The sequence below is a fragment of the Myodes glareolus genome, chromosome 18 (genome assembly GCF_982192425.1).
Source record: "Myodes glareolus chromosome 18, mMyoGla1.1, whole genome shotgun sequence".
Classification (NCBI taxonomy): domain Eukaryota; kingdom Metazoa; phylum Chordata; class Mammalia; order Rodentia; family Cricetidae; genus Myodes; species Myodes glareolus.
Window position 1 is genome coordinate 60,868,064 of NC_142043.1, and position 16,332 is coordinate 60,884,395.

At 42.0% G+C, this 16,332-nt stretch overlaps 1 protein-coding gene across 1 annotated transcript in view; it reads left to right on the top strand.

The window, feature by feature from the left end:
• The first annotated feature begins 13,723 nt into the window (after positions 1-13,723).
• The window catches only part of LOC125411393 (solute carrier family 5 member 4), a 39,984-nt gene continuing 37,375 nt past the window's right edge, over positions 13,724-16,332 (top strand). The window contains exons 1-2 of the mRNA XM_048451453.2: positions 13,724-13,876; positions 14,625-14,696. Coding sequence (XP_048307410.1) covers positions 13,742-13,876; positions 14,625-14,696 — 207 coding nt within the window. The 5' untranslated portion in view covers positions 13,724-13,741. The remainder of the gene's footprint in view (positions 13,877-14,624; positions 14,697-16,332) is intronic.

The window sequence follows — 16,332 nt, forward strand, 5'->3', positions numbered from 1 at the left end:
ACTCCAACCCAAGGAAGCTAACTGCACCCACAAAACACAGGCAACAGATAACTTCACACCAGCAAACCTCAAAGAAGGAAAACACACAAAAACTACCACCAAAAAAATAACAGGAATTAACAATTACTGGTCATTAATATCTCTGAATATCAATGGACTCAATTCACCTATAAAAAGACACAGGCAAAGAGAATGGATATAAAAGCAGGATCCATCCTTCTGCTGAATACAAGAAACACACCTCAACCTCAAAGACAAACGTTACCTAAGAGTAAAAGGATGGGGAAAAATTTTCCAGTCAACTGAACCTAAGAAACAAGTGGGTGTAGTTATTCTAATAACTAACAAAATAGATTTCAAACTAAAATCAATCAGAAGAGCTGGAGAAGGACGCTTCATACCCATCACAGGTACAATCCATCAAGATGTAGTCTCAATCCTAAACACCTTTGCCCCAAATACAAGAGCACCTGCATATGTAAAAGAAAATTACTAAATCTTAAATTGCACATCAAACCCCACACATTAATAGTAGGAGACTTCAACACTCCACTTTCCCCAATGGACAGGTCAACCAGACAGAAACTTAACAGAGAAATAAGAGAACTAACAGGTGTCATGACTCAAATAGAATTAACAGACATCTACAGAACATTACATCCAAACACAAAATATACCTTCTTCTTAGCACCTCATGGAACCTTCTCTAAAATTGGTCACATATTTGGTAACAAAGCAAACCTCAACAGATACAAAAACATTGGAGTAACCCTCTGTATTTTATCTGATCACCATGGTTTAAAGTTAGAATTTAACAACAACCTTACTCACAGAAAGCCTACAAACTCATGGAAATTGAACAGTGAACTATTGAACAACCCCTGGGACAAGGAAGAAATAAAGAAATTAAAGACTTCCTAGAATTCAACAAAAATGAATGCACAACATACCCAAACCTATGGGACACTATGAAAGCAGTGCTAAGAGGAAAGATCATAGAACTAAGGGCCTACGTGAGGAAAGTGGAGAAAGCTCACACTGGTGACTTAACAGCACACCTAAAAGCTCTAGAATAAAAAGAAACAGACTCACCCTCAAGGAGTAGATGACAGGAAATAATCAAACTGAGGACTGAAATCAATAAAATCGAAACAATACAAAAAAAAAAAAGAAAACAATACAAAGAGTCAATGAAACAAAGAGCTGGTTTTTTGAGAAAATCAACAAGATAGCCAACCCCTATCCAAACTAATCAAAAGGCACAAAGAGAGAGAAAGAGAGAACATCCAAATTAGAAAAATCAGAAATGAAAAGTGGGACATAACAGACACGAGGAAATCCAGAGAATCATTAGGCCATACTACAAAAACCTATACTCCACAAAATTGGAAAACGTAAAAGAAATGGACAATTTTCTTGATAGATATCACACACCAAAATTAAATCAAGACCAAGTGAACAATTTAAATAGACCTGTAACCTGCAAGGAAATAGAGGCAGTCATCAAAAGCCTCCCCCCACAAAAAAACCCCAGAGCCCGATGGTTTCAGTGCAGAATTCTACCAGAGCTAATACCTATACTCCTCAAAGTGTTCCACATAATAGAAACAGAAGGAACACTGCCAAACATTTTTTTACAAGGATACTGTCACTCTGATACCGAAACCACACAAAGACTCAACCAAGAAAGAGAATTACAGATCAAGATCACTCATGAACATGGATGCAAAAATACTCAATAAAATATTGGCAAACCAAATCCAAATACATAAAAAAATCATCCACCATGATCAAGTCAGCTTCATTCCAGATATGTAGGGATGGTACAACATATGAAGATCTATCAATGTAATTCACCATATAAATATACTTTAAAAAGTATGATAATCTCATTAGACGCTGAAAAAGCATTTGACAAATTCCAACACCTCTTCATGATGATCTTGGGGAGATCTGGAATTCAAGGAACATATCTAAACATAATAAAAGCAATATACAACAAGCCAATAGTCAGCATCAGATTAAATGGAGAGAAACTCAAAGTCATTCCACTAAAATCAGGAACAAGATAAGGCTGTCCATTCTCTTCATATCTATCCAACATAGTTTTTGGAGTTTTAGCTAGAGCAATAAGACAACAAAAGGAGATCAAGGTGATTCAAAATGGAAAGGAAGAAATGAAATTTTCACTATTTGCAGATGATATGATAGTATATATAGTGTCCCCAAAAATTCTACTAGGGAGCTCTTACAGCTGATTAATGTCTTCAGTAGTATGGCAGGATACATGATCAACTGAAAAAAAATCAGTAGTCCTCCTATATACAAATGAAAAAGAAGCTGAGAAAGAAATCAGAGAAATATCACCCTTTACAATAGTCACAAATAGCATAAAATATCTTTGGGTAACACTAAGCAAAGAAGGGAAAGACCTGTTCAAGAACTTTAAGTCTTTGAAGAAAGAAATTGAAGAAGATACCAGAAAATGGAAAGATTTCCCATGTTCTTGAATAGGTAGGATCAACATAATAAAAATGGCAATCCTACCAAAAGCCATCTATAGATTCAATGCAATCTTCATCTAAATCCCAACACAATTCTTCACAGACTTTAAAAGAACTGTATTCAATTCATATGGAAAAACAAAAATCCAAGGATAGCCAAAACAATCCTGTACAGTAAAGGAACTTCCGGAGGCATCACCATCCCTGACATCAAGGTCTATTATAGAGCTATAGTAATAAAAACAACTTGGTATTGGCATAAGAACAGAGATGTTGACCAATGGAATTGAATCAAAGACCTGGATATTAATTCACACACCTATGGATACCTGATTCTTGACAAGGAAGCTAAAATTATACAATGGAAAAAAGAAAGCGTCTTGAACAAAAGGTACTGGTGTAACTGGATGTCAACATGTAGAAAAATACCAATAGATCTATGTCTATCCCCATGCACAAAACTCAAGTCCAAATGGATTAAAGACCTCAATTTAAATCTGACCACACTGAACCTGATAGAAGAAAAAGTAGAAAATGCATTGGCACAGGAGACTACTTCTTAAATATAGTCCCAGAAGCACAAACACTGAGAGAAACAATAAATGGGACCTCCTGAAACTGAGACGCTTCTGTTAAGCAAAGAAAACTGTAAACAAGACAAAACGGCAGCATACAGAATGGGAAAAGATCTTAACCAACCCCACATCAAACAGAGGAATGATCTCCAAAATATATAAAGAATTCAAGAAATTAGACATCAAAATTCCAAATAATCCAATTTTAAAAATGGGGTACAGATCTAAGCACAGATTAGAAGAATCTCTAATGACAAAAAGACACTTAAAGAAATGCTCAATACTCTTAGCCATCAGGGAAATGCAAATCAAAACAAATCTGAGATACCATCTTACCAGTCAGAATGGCTAAGATAAAAAAGCACCAATGATAGCTTATGCTGGAGAGGATGTGGAGTAAGGGGACCACTCATCCATTGCTGGTGGGAATGAAAACTTGTACAACCACTCTGGAAATCAGTATAGCAGTTTTTCAGAAAATTGGGAATTAACCTACCTCAGGACTCAGCAATACCACTCTTGGGCATATACCCAAAGAATGTTCAATCATACTACAAGGACATTTGTTCGACTATGTTCATAGAAGCATTATTTGTAATAGCCAGAACCTAGAAACAACCTAGATGCCCCTCAACTGAAAAATGGATAAAGAAAATGTGGTACATTTACACAATGGAGTACTACTCAGTGATTTAAAAAAAAAATGGCATCTTGAAATTTGCAGGCGAATGGATAGAACTAGGAAAAAAAATCCCAAGCGAGGTAACCCAGACCCAGAAAGATGAAGACGGTATGGACTCACTCGTTATCATCTCAGTTAGCAAAAAAAGCTTTTGACAAAATTCCACATGACTTTGTGATAACACTTCTAGAGAGACAAGGACTAGAGGGAACAAAACCTCAACGTAATAAAAGCTATACACGCTGGGGGAAATGGTGATATCCAGACCCAATTGCTGCTAAGGACCATGCTGGGGTTCATGGTCCTAATGCAACTGGGGGGGGGGGTCTGACTTGAGGCCCAGGTCCTGCATTGTCACTAATGATCACGTAGAGGCTCAGGGTTGGGGCCACAACCTGAGGCCTTGGTGGCATCCTGTGACCACATGACTGCTGAAACTGTTCCCGGTTGTGTGGCTGTTCCTTCCACCCAGAGCCAGGCTGACACCCAGGCCTACGCTGTTGCCTAAGGCCATGTTTAGGTTCATGGTCTAGTGACCGCTGGGGTTCGTGTTGGTGTCTATGCCCAGTGTCATCTCAGGAGGCCTTAGAAATCATGTGAGATAAAATCAGAGAGCTACCCTGAGCCAGTCCCGCCCTTCATTGCTCTGGCAAACCTGGCCTTCCCCCTCTTGAGCCACTACAGAGAGCTGGACCCTGCACTCAGGAGGGAGGACCCCACCCCTCACCACAGGTGACATGAACCTACCCTGAGGGCATGCATGTAGGGGAGCTGATTCCACCACTGCACCTGCGGCGGGTGGCTCCAGTGGCTCCATCTGACCTGCCTGGCTAACATCTATGCCCACAACTGGGCCTTGGGTTGATTTACCCTAGCGCCTATCTCATCTAGGTCCTGCTGGAGTGCAGTGCACAGCGCCTGTCTGCGCTCTATGCGCTACCATACAGTTCGCGAGCTTCGGACAAGGGGCTGGAGGCTGAAACACACAAACACACACAGACAGAGAGACAAGGACCTCTAGTCACTGGTAAGAAGCCCCTTATTCAATAGCACCACGGAGGCTTATATACCCAACAGTCAGGTGGACCAACAGGTGAAAACCTTATCCTCTGATCCTCAAGGCCAAGGCAACACGTGCTCGTGAAGCGGAGCTGGTAAACAACTTTGACACAGCTTTCAGTAACTCAAATCAGAAGGAAAGTAAAGATCTCTAGCAGGGAAGAGCAGCTGGAGGCCAGCACACCAAATGGTCCCAACGCTGGAGCACTTGAAGTGACTGGTGGCCTTGAGCCAGAGCAAGGACTCAGTTGCCAGTCAAGCTGATGGGACAAAGGGGTTTACTACATACACACTGAAGCCTCCAATGCCACTAATGTAGTTTTTGTTCTGCTTTGGTTTATTAGAGATTTATTTTTGGTTGTTGTTCTTGTTTTTCTTTGCTTGCTTTGTTTTCTCTTTCACGAGGGTTGAGAAACAGGGATGGTAAAATATAGGGGGACTGGGAGGTGAACTGAATTGGGGTGCATGATGTGGAAATCCCCAAAGAAGTCTAAAAAACTAATAAAAGCTACAGCACATCATCCTAAATGGAGAAAAACTGAAGCAATCTGATGAAAACCAGAATCCTCCCTTTTTAAAAATATAGTGCTAGAAGCACTAGCCAGAGAGAAGGGAAATGAAGCTACACAAATAGCAAATGAAGCCAAATTATTTCTATTTGCAGATGATACAAAAGACATCCCAAAAATTCCACTAGAAAACTTCCAGAAATGAGCAATACTTTCAACAAAGTCAACTCACAAAAATATGTAGCATTTCTGGATACAAATAAGAAACATGCCAAGAAAGAGATAAAGGAAACATCACTTTCATTAACACCTCAGAGAAATAGCATATTCAGGAATAAACTTAACTAAGGAGGAGAAAAACCTCTACAATGAAAACTTAATCTCTGAAGAGATTAAGGAAAGCTCTACAAGATGTAAAGACCGCCCCCATCATACTCACAGATTGATAGAATTAAACTTGTAAAAATGACCATCATAGCAAAACCAAGATGCAGATTCAATGCAAATCCAAACAAAATGCCCATTACATTCTTCAGAGAAATAGAGAAGAAGACATCCTAAAATTTATACCGAATCACAAGAGACCCTCAGAGAGCCAAAGCAATCCTGAGCAAGAAGAGCAGTTCTGGAGGGATTACAGTAGGTTTCAGGGTTTCTTATACAGACATATAGCAAAAAGAACAGCCTGGTACTGGCACAAAGGTAGGCATGGAGACCAGAGGAACAAAGTATGGGAGCCAGTCTTCAACGTGCATAACCAGAAACACCTGAACCATTTCTCAGCAATAACAAAACCACTCCTTGGAGAGAAGACCTCTTCGGCTAATGGTGCTAGGAAAAGCAATGTCCATGCGTAGAAGTGAAGTTAGACCTGTATCCATCACCCTGCACAAAGATCAACTGCAAATGTACCAGATATGCCACCGTGAAACCTGAAATGCTAAAACCGCTAGAAGAAAATATAGGCGTTAGACTACAAATCACAGGCGTAGGAAAGGACTCTCTGAACAGGACTCCAGCTGGGAGCTCAGGTCAATCGATAGATGGGACCTCATCTAACTAAAAAACTTCTGCGTAGAAAAGAAAACACTGACTAGAAGAAAGAGCAAGCCCACAGAGTGGGAGGGAAGCTTTGACAGCTGCACAGCTGATATAGGACGAATATCCAGAATATATAAAGAATTCAAAACCCAAGGAGTCGAGAAAATAAGCAACCCAATCTTTAGAATGAGTTACAGATCAAAATAGTTCTCAAAAGTTTAAAATAAAAATGGCTAAGAAACATAGTTAAAAGTGTTCAGCATCTGTGGTAGTTTGAATGAGAGCTTTATGGTAATATTCTATTGCTGAAGATGCCATATCCTTGAGTTACAGAAGAAGTGGTCAAACTGCTACTCACCTGGAAACTTCATCCATCTTGGCTGGTGTTCATGGAGTTGGAAGGTGGCATGCATGCTGCTGGAGGAGAAATGCTATCCTCAGTCTCACCCAGCTGTGAACTCTGCAGGCTACAGAAAGACTGACCTGACAAGATATGCCCACTGATACCATAGTGGCAAATATGTTATTGAAGTAACCAATCACTTTATGATTGGCTCTAAGGCTTGCTCCATAAGTTGGAATCCATAAATGGCATGTTTAATGTGACTGATAACCTGGGACTTGATAGATTTTGGGCCCTAGAGAAGACTCCAGTTCTATTATTCTGTTAAACGAACATAAGTATTAAACTGACTCCTAATGACTTATTACTAACCTTTATATGCAAGCTATATCTGCTGGCAAGTAGACCATACACCAGGACAGGCCTCTCTCCCGAGGCTGTCTGGGCTACACAAAATAGACTCATTGGAGAAAAATAAATAAGTAAATAAATAAATATCTCAAATTGTGTAGGAAAAAAATGAATGTACAGGTGATAATGGAAGAGTTGGGGATATCGGAGATATGTTTGAACTACATTTTATGAAATTCTCAAAGAACTATTAAAATATTGCTTTGAACCATCTTTAAAACTGTTCAACATCTGTGGTGGCTCGAATGAGAAATACCTTCTGTAGAACCAGGTATCTGAATATTTGGCCCCTAGCTGATGCTTCTGTTTGAGGAGGTCTACACGGTGTGCCTTGCAGGAGAAAGCATGTCATTGGGAGCCGGCTTTGAAAGTCCACAACCTTGCCCTAGCTCTCGCTCGTTCTCTCTTAGTCTTGGCAGTAAAATATGTTATCTCTCAGTTTCTTATCTTCATGCTCCTTCTGCCAAGACTGCCTGTTGCCAGGCTTCCCCTCCATGTGGACCTTTATCCCTCTGCAAGCATAAGCAAAAACAAGCTCTTCTTTCTGTGAGTGTTCTTGGTTATAGCATTTCATCACAGCAACAGAAACGTTTGCACTGAGAGTGGGGTGTTACTGTAAAGGAACTGACTAAATTATGGTTAAAGATCTGTAAAATCTGTTGCAAAATGTTAGCTTAGAACTTGTAATAAAAGACGGATAGTTAAAAAATTGATGCATAGGAAATCTTAATTTGCTGCAGTATATTACATGTAATTCAACTCTTGTTTAGAAAAACAGATGTGCTGTAGTATGCTTCATATGTGTCTCAGGTTCCAGCCTTATTGAAGAAAATATGTTTTTCAATAGCAATCATGTGCCGGGCGGTGGTGGCGCACGCCTTTAATCCCAGCACTCGGGAGGCAGAGGCGGGCGGATCTTTGTGAGTTCGAGGCTAGCCTGGTCTACAAGAGCTAGTTCCAGGACAGGCACCAAAGCTACAGAGAAACCCTGTCTCGAAAAACCAAAAAAAAAAAAAAAAAAAAAAAAAAGAACAATAGCAATCATGTGACTTGTCTCCAATTTGGCTGATGACCTCATCAGGATGGAAGCGACCATGTGACTGGTAGCCATCTTTACTATGGTTAAAAGAGAGTAATGCCATGTAGCTTCAAAATCATCTTGACAGAATGACCAAGTGCTATAAACCAAGCAAGGCAGCATTCATAAAGCTTCTCAGCTAGAGTGAGCCCTCTGCTTACCATTGCATCGTTTTTTGGACAAAGGAGACAGCAGCAGATCCCCAAGATATTTTGGATCAGGATGGATTTTTGTATGAGGATTTTTGTCCTGATAGTAAATAATAAATAAGAAACAGCATATGTTTTAAATATGAAATAAGAAACAGCATATGTTTTAAATATGAAATAAGAAACAGCATATGTTTGAATGAGGTATTATTGAAAATAAGACTAATAAATTCCTCAGATTGTAAGGGTTTACTCAGATTAACAAAAGCTGACTTAGAGATGTCTATCTAAGCACTTATGTCTTTACTAACCGTGTTCAACACCAGGCTTCTGGAAAACCTTAGATAAGGAGCAACACATGTTCGATTAATAAGGTATGTTTGATAAATAAAGGAGTATAAATTCATCAGGTTATAAAGGTCTATTCAGATTAGCAAAAGCTGACTTAGAGATGTGTGTCTAAACACTTATGTTTTGCTGTGTTCAACATCAGGCTTCCAGGAGCAGCATATGTTGATAAATAAGGTATGTTTGACAGAAATTCCCAAGGTCTACACAGGTTAACAGTAACTGACTTGAAGATGCCTTTGTCTTTGCTAAGTTTGCTAAACTTTGGCTGTTTGAATAACCTAATCACACAAGAAACTGTGACATTCTGTAAAGGTTCACCAGGAAAGTAAAGTTTCCAGTCTCTCTGTGGCTGTACTATGACTTAAAGCTTTATTTTTAAGTTAAAAGATCTTCAGTTAAATCTTTGATCAATTTTTAAGACTCAAACATAACAAAGATAAAACTAAAATCTTAATCTTATAAAGCTACTAACGTTTGTAAACTGTCATTAAAGATAATTTAGACATGTAAGTCAAATTCTTTAATGTGCTCATAACTGTGATTGCAATCCTTCTAATTACAGATATAATTTATTTGATAGGACAAGTTTATTTACTTAGCTTTCTGTATATAGTTGCAACTAGAACTAAGTAAACTTTATTTAAAATCAGATGTACTTAACAGATGATGGCCCTCCAACTCCTTGAAGATCTGAAGAATATAGCATTTAAAATGTTTAATAAGAAGCTGCCCATGGTAGACAGAATTTCCAGCCCCTAGAAGTGCCCCCAAGGTCTCCTCCGCAAACGTCAATGGGGCACAAACAACTCCACCTGGAGTGTGGTGGCACTAACCTCCGGGAGAAGAACTGTACACGCCTTGCCCGCTGCCAGGGTCCTTCCCAAACTCTGGTCGCTGTTGGGTTGACTGCCCTACTCCGCCTGACCAGTGTCTTAGTCAGTGTTCTCTTGCTGTGAAGAGACACCATGGCCCTGACAACTCTTATAAAGTATTTAATGGGGGTCTGCTTACAGTTTCAGAGGCTTAGTCCATTGTCATCCTGATGACAGCATGGCAGCATGTAGGCGTAAATACTGCTGGAGAAATAGCTGAGTGTTCTATATCCAGGTTGGCAGGAAAAGAGAGAGACTGAGCTTAGCATGGGCTTTTGAAATCTCAAAGCTCACCCCCAATGACAGACTTCCATCAACAAGACCACACTTCCTAATCCTCTCAAATTGTGCCATTCCTCAGTGACCAAACATTCCAATCTATGAGTCTATGGGACTTCCCTATTCAAACCACTGCAGTCCGTTTGTCCAAGTCCCTCCTGTATAAAATGAGAACATGGCCACTCCACAGTATGGTTGAGAGGAAGGTTTGCATTTGAGATGCGAGGCAGAGCACAGATGGAGGCCCCTGGAAGAGTCCAGAGTAGAGAGAGAAAGAGGAAGACTAAACGTGGTGGGGTGGTTTGAGTATGACCCCCATAGACTCATGTGTTTGGATGCCTGCCACATAGGGATAGGCACCATTAGAAGCTCTGGCCTTATCGGAGTGGCCTTGTTGGAAGAAGAGCGTCACTGTGGGCGTGGGTTTTAAAATCTCAGAAGCTGGTCAGTTCTCTTCCTGCTGCCTGCAGATCAAGATGTAGAACTCTCAGCTCCTTCTCCAGCACCACGTCTGCCTGCATGCTGTCTTGCTTCCTGCCCTGACGATAATGCTCTAAACCTCGGAAACTGTAAGCAAGTCACCCCATTAAACATTTTCCTTTGTAAGAGTTGCTGTGGTCATGGTGTCTCTTCACAGCAACAGAAACTTTAAGACAGATATGAAAACAGAATTCAACAAAGAAACTGAAGTACTGGAGAAAAATCAGATTGAAACAATATCAGAAATGAAAATTTCAGCCAAAAGTAAGAAAATGCCTCAGTGGACTCCCTAATAGATGACAGCAAGGAATGGGAATGGGATCATTTTGCTCATTAAAGTAAATCAGTGAGAATTTTCTTTAAAAACACATGAATGGGTCATCCCAGGTCCCTCTGAGCTGCACTCAGCTCTCCACCAGCCAAATCTCACCTGTCCTTCTCCAGGCTCTTAGCCCGCTGACTCTCCCTGACCTCCCCATCCACAGCTTCTCCCCAGCCCACTGGACCTGCCCCAGATCTCACAACAGTGGGTGACATGCATACTCTGGACATTCCCCACCTTCATTGCAGCCGTGTTCTAGGCTGCTGCAAGGACCTGCCCTCCCTACTACAGGTCCCTTCTGCACTGCATCCCAACTCTTTGTCCAGCCAAAGCTCTCACTTCCTTCCCCCAGGTCTAGCCCAGGGATTTTCTCTGACCTCTTCATCCACACCTTCTCCCTAACCACCAGATCTAGGCTGGATTCCCCATCCCGTGCCCCCGGCTGTTGGGGACTGCAGACCCTCAGATCCTGAATTTCCTGGGACCCGTTTCCTGCCAGAGTAACCAACTTGTTTTTCCATGCTTGCAGCTGCTCTGAGCACAAGACCCTCATGAGTTCCTGATGGCAGGGGAGTGGTTTCTGGTGGGCTTGCAGCTGAAAAGTCCCGAGAGTTGGGCATGGCCATTTAGTCAAGGAGAGCCCTATATAAGCTACCCAGGAACACAGTAAAATTGGCATTCTTGGCATTCTTGTTTCAAGGATAGCCTCTCTCTCTCTCTCTCTCTCTCTCTCTCTCTCTCTCTCTCTCTCTCTCTCTCTCTCTGTGTGTGTGTGTGTGTGTGTGTGTGTGTGTGTGTGTGTGTTTCAATCTCCAGCCTCTTGCCCGACTCATGAACTATACCATCACGTGTAACCATAGGGTTAGACCAGGAGATACACTCAGTCTCCTCTGCCCACCCTACTTCATTTCCCCCGTGTCATTCCAAGACCAGCTTGCACAGCCTTTCTTCTTCCCCAACCTGCTTTGTCCTTACCAAACCAGGAACTAACCAAAGAAGTCCACGGGCTCGGATCTCATCACAAAAACGCCAGCAATGTGAAGGATTGAGCCTGTATCTTCTCTTAAAAACCTACCAGTCCTGTAGAAGTGTTTGCCATTGAGAATGACCTAGACAAACCCCAAGACAAAGAATTTAAAAGCACAATCACAAATTCCACCAAAGGATTCAAGGAGTTTGATGAAGACACAAAGAAACAGCTAAAAGAAATTAAGGAGAAAGAACTTATGGAGAACAGTGCTCAGGTGGCTCCCAGGAAAACAGAAGCTTAGGGTTGATGGAGATGATGAAGATAGTCCACCACTTGAGAACAAAATTCAGTTAGGAGACAGAAACCCTGTAGAACTGGCACTGAAGTGAAGATGAAGTTGGAAACCCAACAACTGAACTATAAAACTCAAAGAAAAGACCTAGAAGCAGAATGAATCAAGCCAAAGATAGACTATCAGTACTCATAGATAAAGAAGGCAGGATCTAGATCAATAGAGAGGGATGTGAAAAATTAATTTTTATAAAGCCCATGCAAAACAAACATACAGGAAATGTGGGAAACCGTTGTAAAAAAAAAAACAAGCCTTTGAATTACAAGTGTGGATGAGGGAGAAAGGATGCCGTAACAATGGCCACGACAGCACACACGAGACCTACACAGGACAAAGCAGACAAAAACCCAGCACTGAAAAGGGGAAATAGACAAAGTCCTGTCCTAACTCTGAAGCCATTGGTACCTGCTGGGAAGGAAAAGGAGTTTCTCCAATGGTGTGCCACTGGGTGCATTAACCACATCGCAGGGCAGGCTCCACGGCCACAACTCAAAACAAAATGGGCTCTGTTTTGTTGTTTTGTTTTTCCTGATGTTTTTTGTTTTGTTTTGTTTTGTTTTTGCTTTTTTTTTTTTAGAGAGATGGAGAGACAGAGAGGGAGAAAACACGAAGTTGGATGACTAGAAAAGTGGGAATGAACAATTAAGAGGGGAAGAATATGATCATAATACATTGTAAGAAAAAGGTACTAATTTCTTTAAATAGTGCTGGGGAAACTGAATTCCCACATACAGAAGAATGGAACTAGATCCACATCTCTCTCACCCTGCACAAAACCAAGTCCAAATGAATCAAATCCAAATGGTTCAAAGACCTCAACCTAGAACATGAAAGTCTGAAATGCTGAAGGAAAACGGAAGACAGCCTGTAAGGCAGGAACCTGTAAGGCTTTCTGAGTAGGGCTCCGCTCAGCTGGTAGCTAGGGCGACAACAGGCAAAGGGGAACTCGAGAAATTAGAGAGTGACTGCACCACAGAAGGAAGGGGATTGAAGAGACAGCCTATAGGACGGGGGAAAGATCTTTGTCGGCTTCTACGTTTGACAGAGATAAGTTTTATGGCTCATATTTTAAATATACAACCACAGAGGAGAAAGCTGAGACTTTGCTTCTAATGTCAAGCACGTGTCTTCAGAGCAGCCAGGATCCTGAGCCACGAGGATCACCAGCACGCATAGGTTCATTCACTCTTCAGAGCCTCTGACTCACCCCGCCTTCCAGCCCTGCCCACTCCCTTCTGTACACGGCAAGGGTGGAGCAACTTGCCCTTTCTGCACCTGCTGCTGGGGTCGTGAGGTGACCTATGGTATCCACTTAGACCACCCATTCTAGGTAATTCAAGGGACAAGTTTCTCCAGGAATTTCATGTTTGAGAAGGAGCCTGTACCACGTGTCCCACCTGACTGTGTCCTGTTCTCTTTACGTCTCTAGTCCCTTATTTTCCTTTATCTTCCCTTTGTGTTCCCTCTTGCTGGCCAGTTTTCCTAAATACTCTTTTCTTTCTTAAATACTTGCCATATCATTTTCCAACCCTCATTCTCATTTCTGACTTCTCTCCTTGGTTTCCAAATCCCGCTGAAGCCAGAACTAGTCACTATAAGATGAAAGCCTGGCCATACAGGAGAGGTTTAAAGGTCTCCTGTGGACAGAAGCTGGCTCTGATATCTTTCTCCGCCTACCTGAGGCTGATCATTAACGTACTGCGTATATATGTCTATATAAAGAAGTGCCAGTGCTTGCAATGGGGACAAGCCCTGCCTACAGCCATGGCCAGCACCGTAAGCCCCAGTGTGAGCACCGACAGCTCAGACCTGTCTTCACTGTCCCAGAACATCAACAATGCAGCTGACATCTCCGTCATTGTCATCTATTTTGTGGTGGTGCTAGCTGTTGGAATATGGGTATGTGAAAGGCCAGTGGGAGCTCTGGGAGGGCCCAAAAACTGCATGGGAAAACATCGCCTACTGGGAGTAAGTGGGAGAACATAGGATTTCTGGGTGGACACTAAGACTGCACGGGAAACCGTGTCTTGGTAGATGTGTAGAATGATGAGTTGAGACAATGATTTTCCAAGCATCGTTGTCTCTCTGCCTGAATAATTTGCTTGCGTGTGGCACAAATCATGTTAGCCCTGAATGAGCCTATTCTCCCTGCAAGCCCATTATTTTAGCAGAACCAGGGCTGAGGGCTTGCTCTTCTTGGCATGCCCAGCACCTGGCATCAAAAACACAAATGCCATTTCTGTTATCTCATTTTAATGACTTCCCTTTTCTCTTTACCTATTTTCTCACTTACTGAGTGAGAAGTTTAGACCATTCGCATCCTGATCATTCTTTCTTTTCGGTATTGAATTTGAGACTCAAAGTCTTTTTTCCAAAGACAGATTTAGAGACAAGTAATATTTTTTCATAAGCTAAACTAAATATCAGGTTTTTGAATATAATTTCTTGAAGTTCTCCATCTGAGTCTTCATGACTTTTATGTCCATTAAAAACTGATGTTGTGTCGCTCTGTCTAGAAAAGCGTGGCTCCCTGTGGGAATGATGAAATATCAATGTCAGTAAGCTGTGTGAAGCAGTTGGGGGGTCTCCTTGGTCTTCGGGGGGCACCTATTGCCTCTAACCTTCCAATGGTTTCCTTTCTGCTCAGGCAATGCTGAAGACGAATCGAAGCACTGTTGGAGGCTTCTTCCTGGCAGGTCGAGCTATGACCTGGTGGCCAGTAAGTGGGTCAGAGGCTTCTGGAGATAGACATTGAGGACAAGTTGTGATGTTGGCAGGGGTACCTGCCAACTTGCTGTGTTTTCTTTAATAAATCCTCCACTTTAAGACTGTGACTTGGGATTCCAGAGAGATCATAGCATATAATCCATGGAGAGCGCTTTGGTCTAGCCGTTGGAGACCCTACCACTTCATATAATCCATGGGAGCAGCTTTGGTCTAGCCTTAGGAGTCCTGCCACTTCATATAATCCATGGGAGCAGCTTTGGTCTAGCCTTAGGAGACCTATCACTTCATATAATCCATGGAGAGCAACTTTGGTCTAGCCTTAGGAGACCGACCACTCAGTTCTATTTCATGTGCATCTCCTTGGTTCTCATGAAAAACTTTCTTAGCTCCCATTGGCTCTCTGAACTCCTTTTCTGCGCCCCATCCTGAGCTAATCTGCTCCTCCCTGGGAGATTATCTTCCCTGTCATCCGCGGCAGTGCCAGCTCGTTTCCTGATCGCCGCAGTCCTGCCTTAAACACATTGTTCTTCTCTTCTGCACACTTGCTGATGCAGTCAGTGTCCACTGTGGCGGTGTTCACAGTTACGCTCTTGGACAGCTGCCCACCAGATACGTTTTCTGAGATTTTTCACTGCAGTAGAGGCAGGATATTCCTCCGTGAACCAAGAGAGTGTCAGATCTGGGCTAGGCATTCAGTGAGAGCTCAGAAAATGTTCCCTTCAAGAGATCTTCTGCCTTGTCTAAACACCATACCAGGAACTAGAATTAATAAACAATCTGGTGGGGAGGGTAGGAACAGTTTTCCTTGGGAACACAACCAACCAGGCATTGCCTTCCCTACTCTCTTTGTGAAACCTGCAATTCTCAACTAATCCTAGAGTAGCAAACCAGCTCCAAACACCTCCTTACAAAGAGGGATTGTAAAGAGGGAGAACAGAGGCAAAGACAGCCCTGCAGAACCTCACTCTCTAATTCTGTTCTCAGGGCTCCTGCTAGTCTCTGCCCACTGACAGTTCATTTTTGAACTTCAATGACAGAAACCAGCGGGGCACTGTGGCTGGGAGAATAGAGAGAATTCCCTCGGATGCAACTTGGGAATCTGTTACTGACTCGAGAGTCAAGTTGCTTTTCGGAGATCTGGAAGTTTGAGGCTCCACTCAGAACACATAGAAGGATTTACTGATGTTTCCGTAAGGCAGGGTTCATCAGGCTTTTTCTATAAATGGCCTAACTCTAAGTATCTTGTACTTTGAAGGTCAGAGTCTATTATGACTGAACAGCAATGTCACTACACCCCAAACCACCTGCCATCGGTGTGCATACGAAGCTGACAGCTGTGTTCCAGACCAGTATGATGGACACTCAACTTTAAATTTCACATAATTGCAAATTTGCACACCTCATTCTTCAGATCTTTAAAAACCATTTGTAACCACTCACAGCAGGAAAAGTGTTCCTGGCTCATGGGCCACAGAATAACTGCTGCCAGGCTAGATTTCATCTGTACACAGTTCTGTGTTGTTTTTCCTCCAAGAAGTAGTGACTGAAACATCTCAACACTCACCTGTCTCCAAGGGTAGTATTTTGATTTTCTGAATCTAACATTGGTCTGATTGCGTTCCTCACAG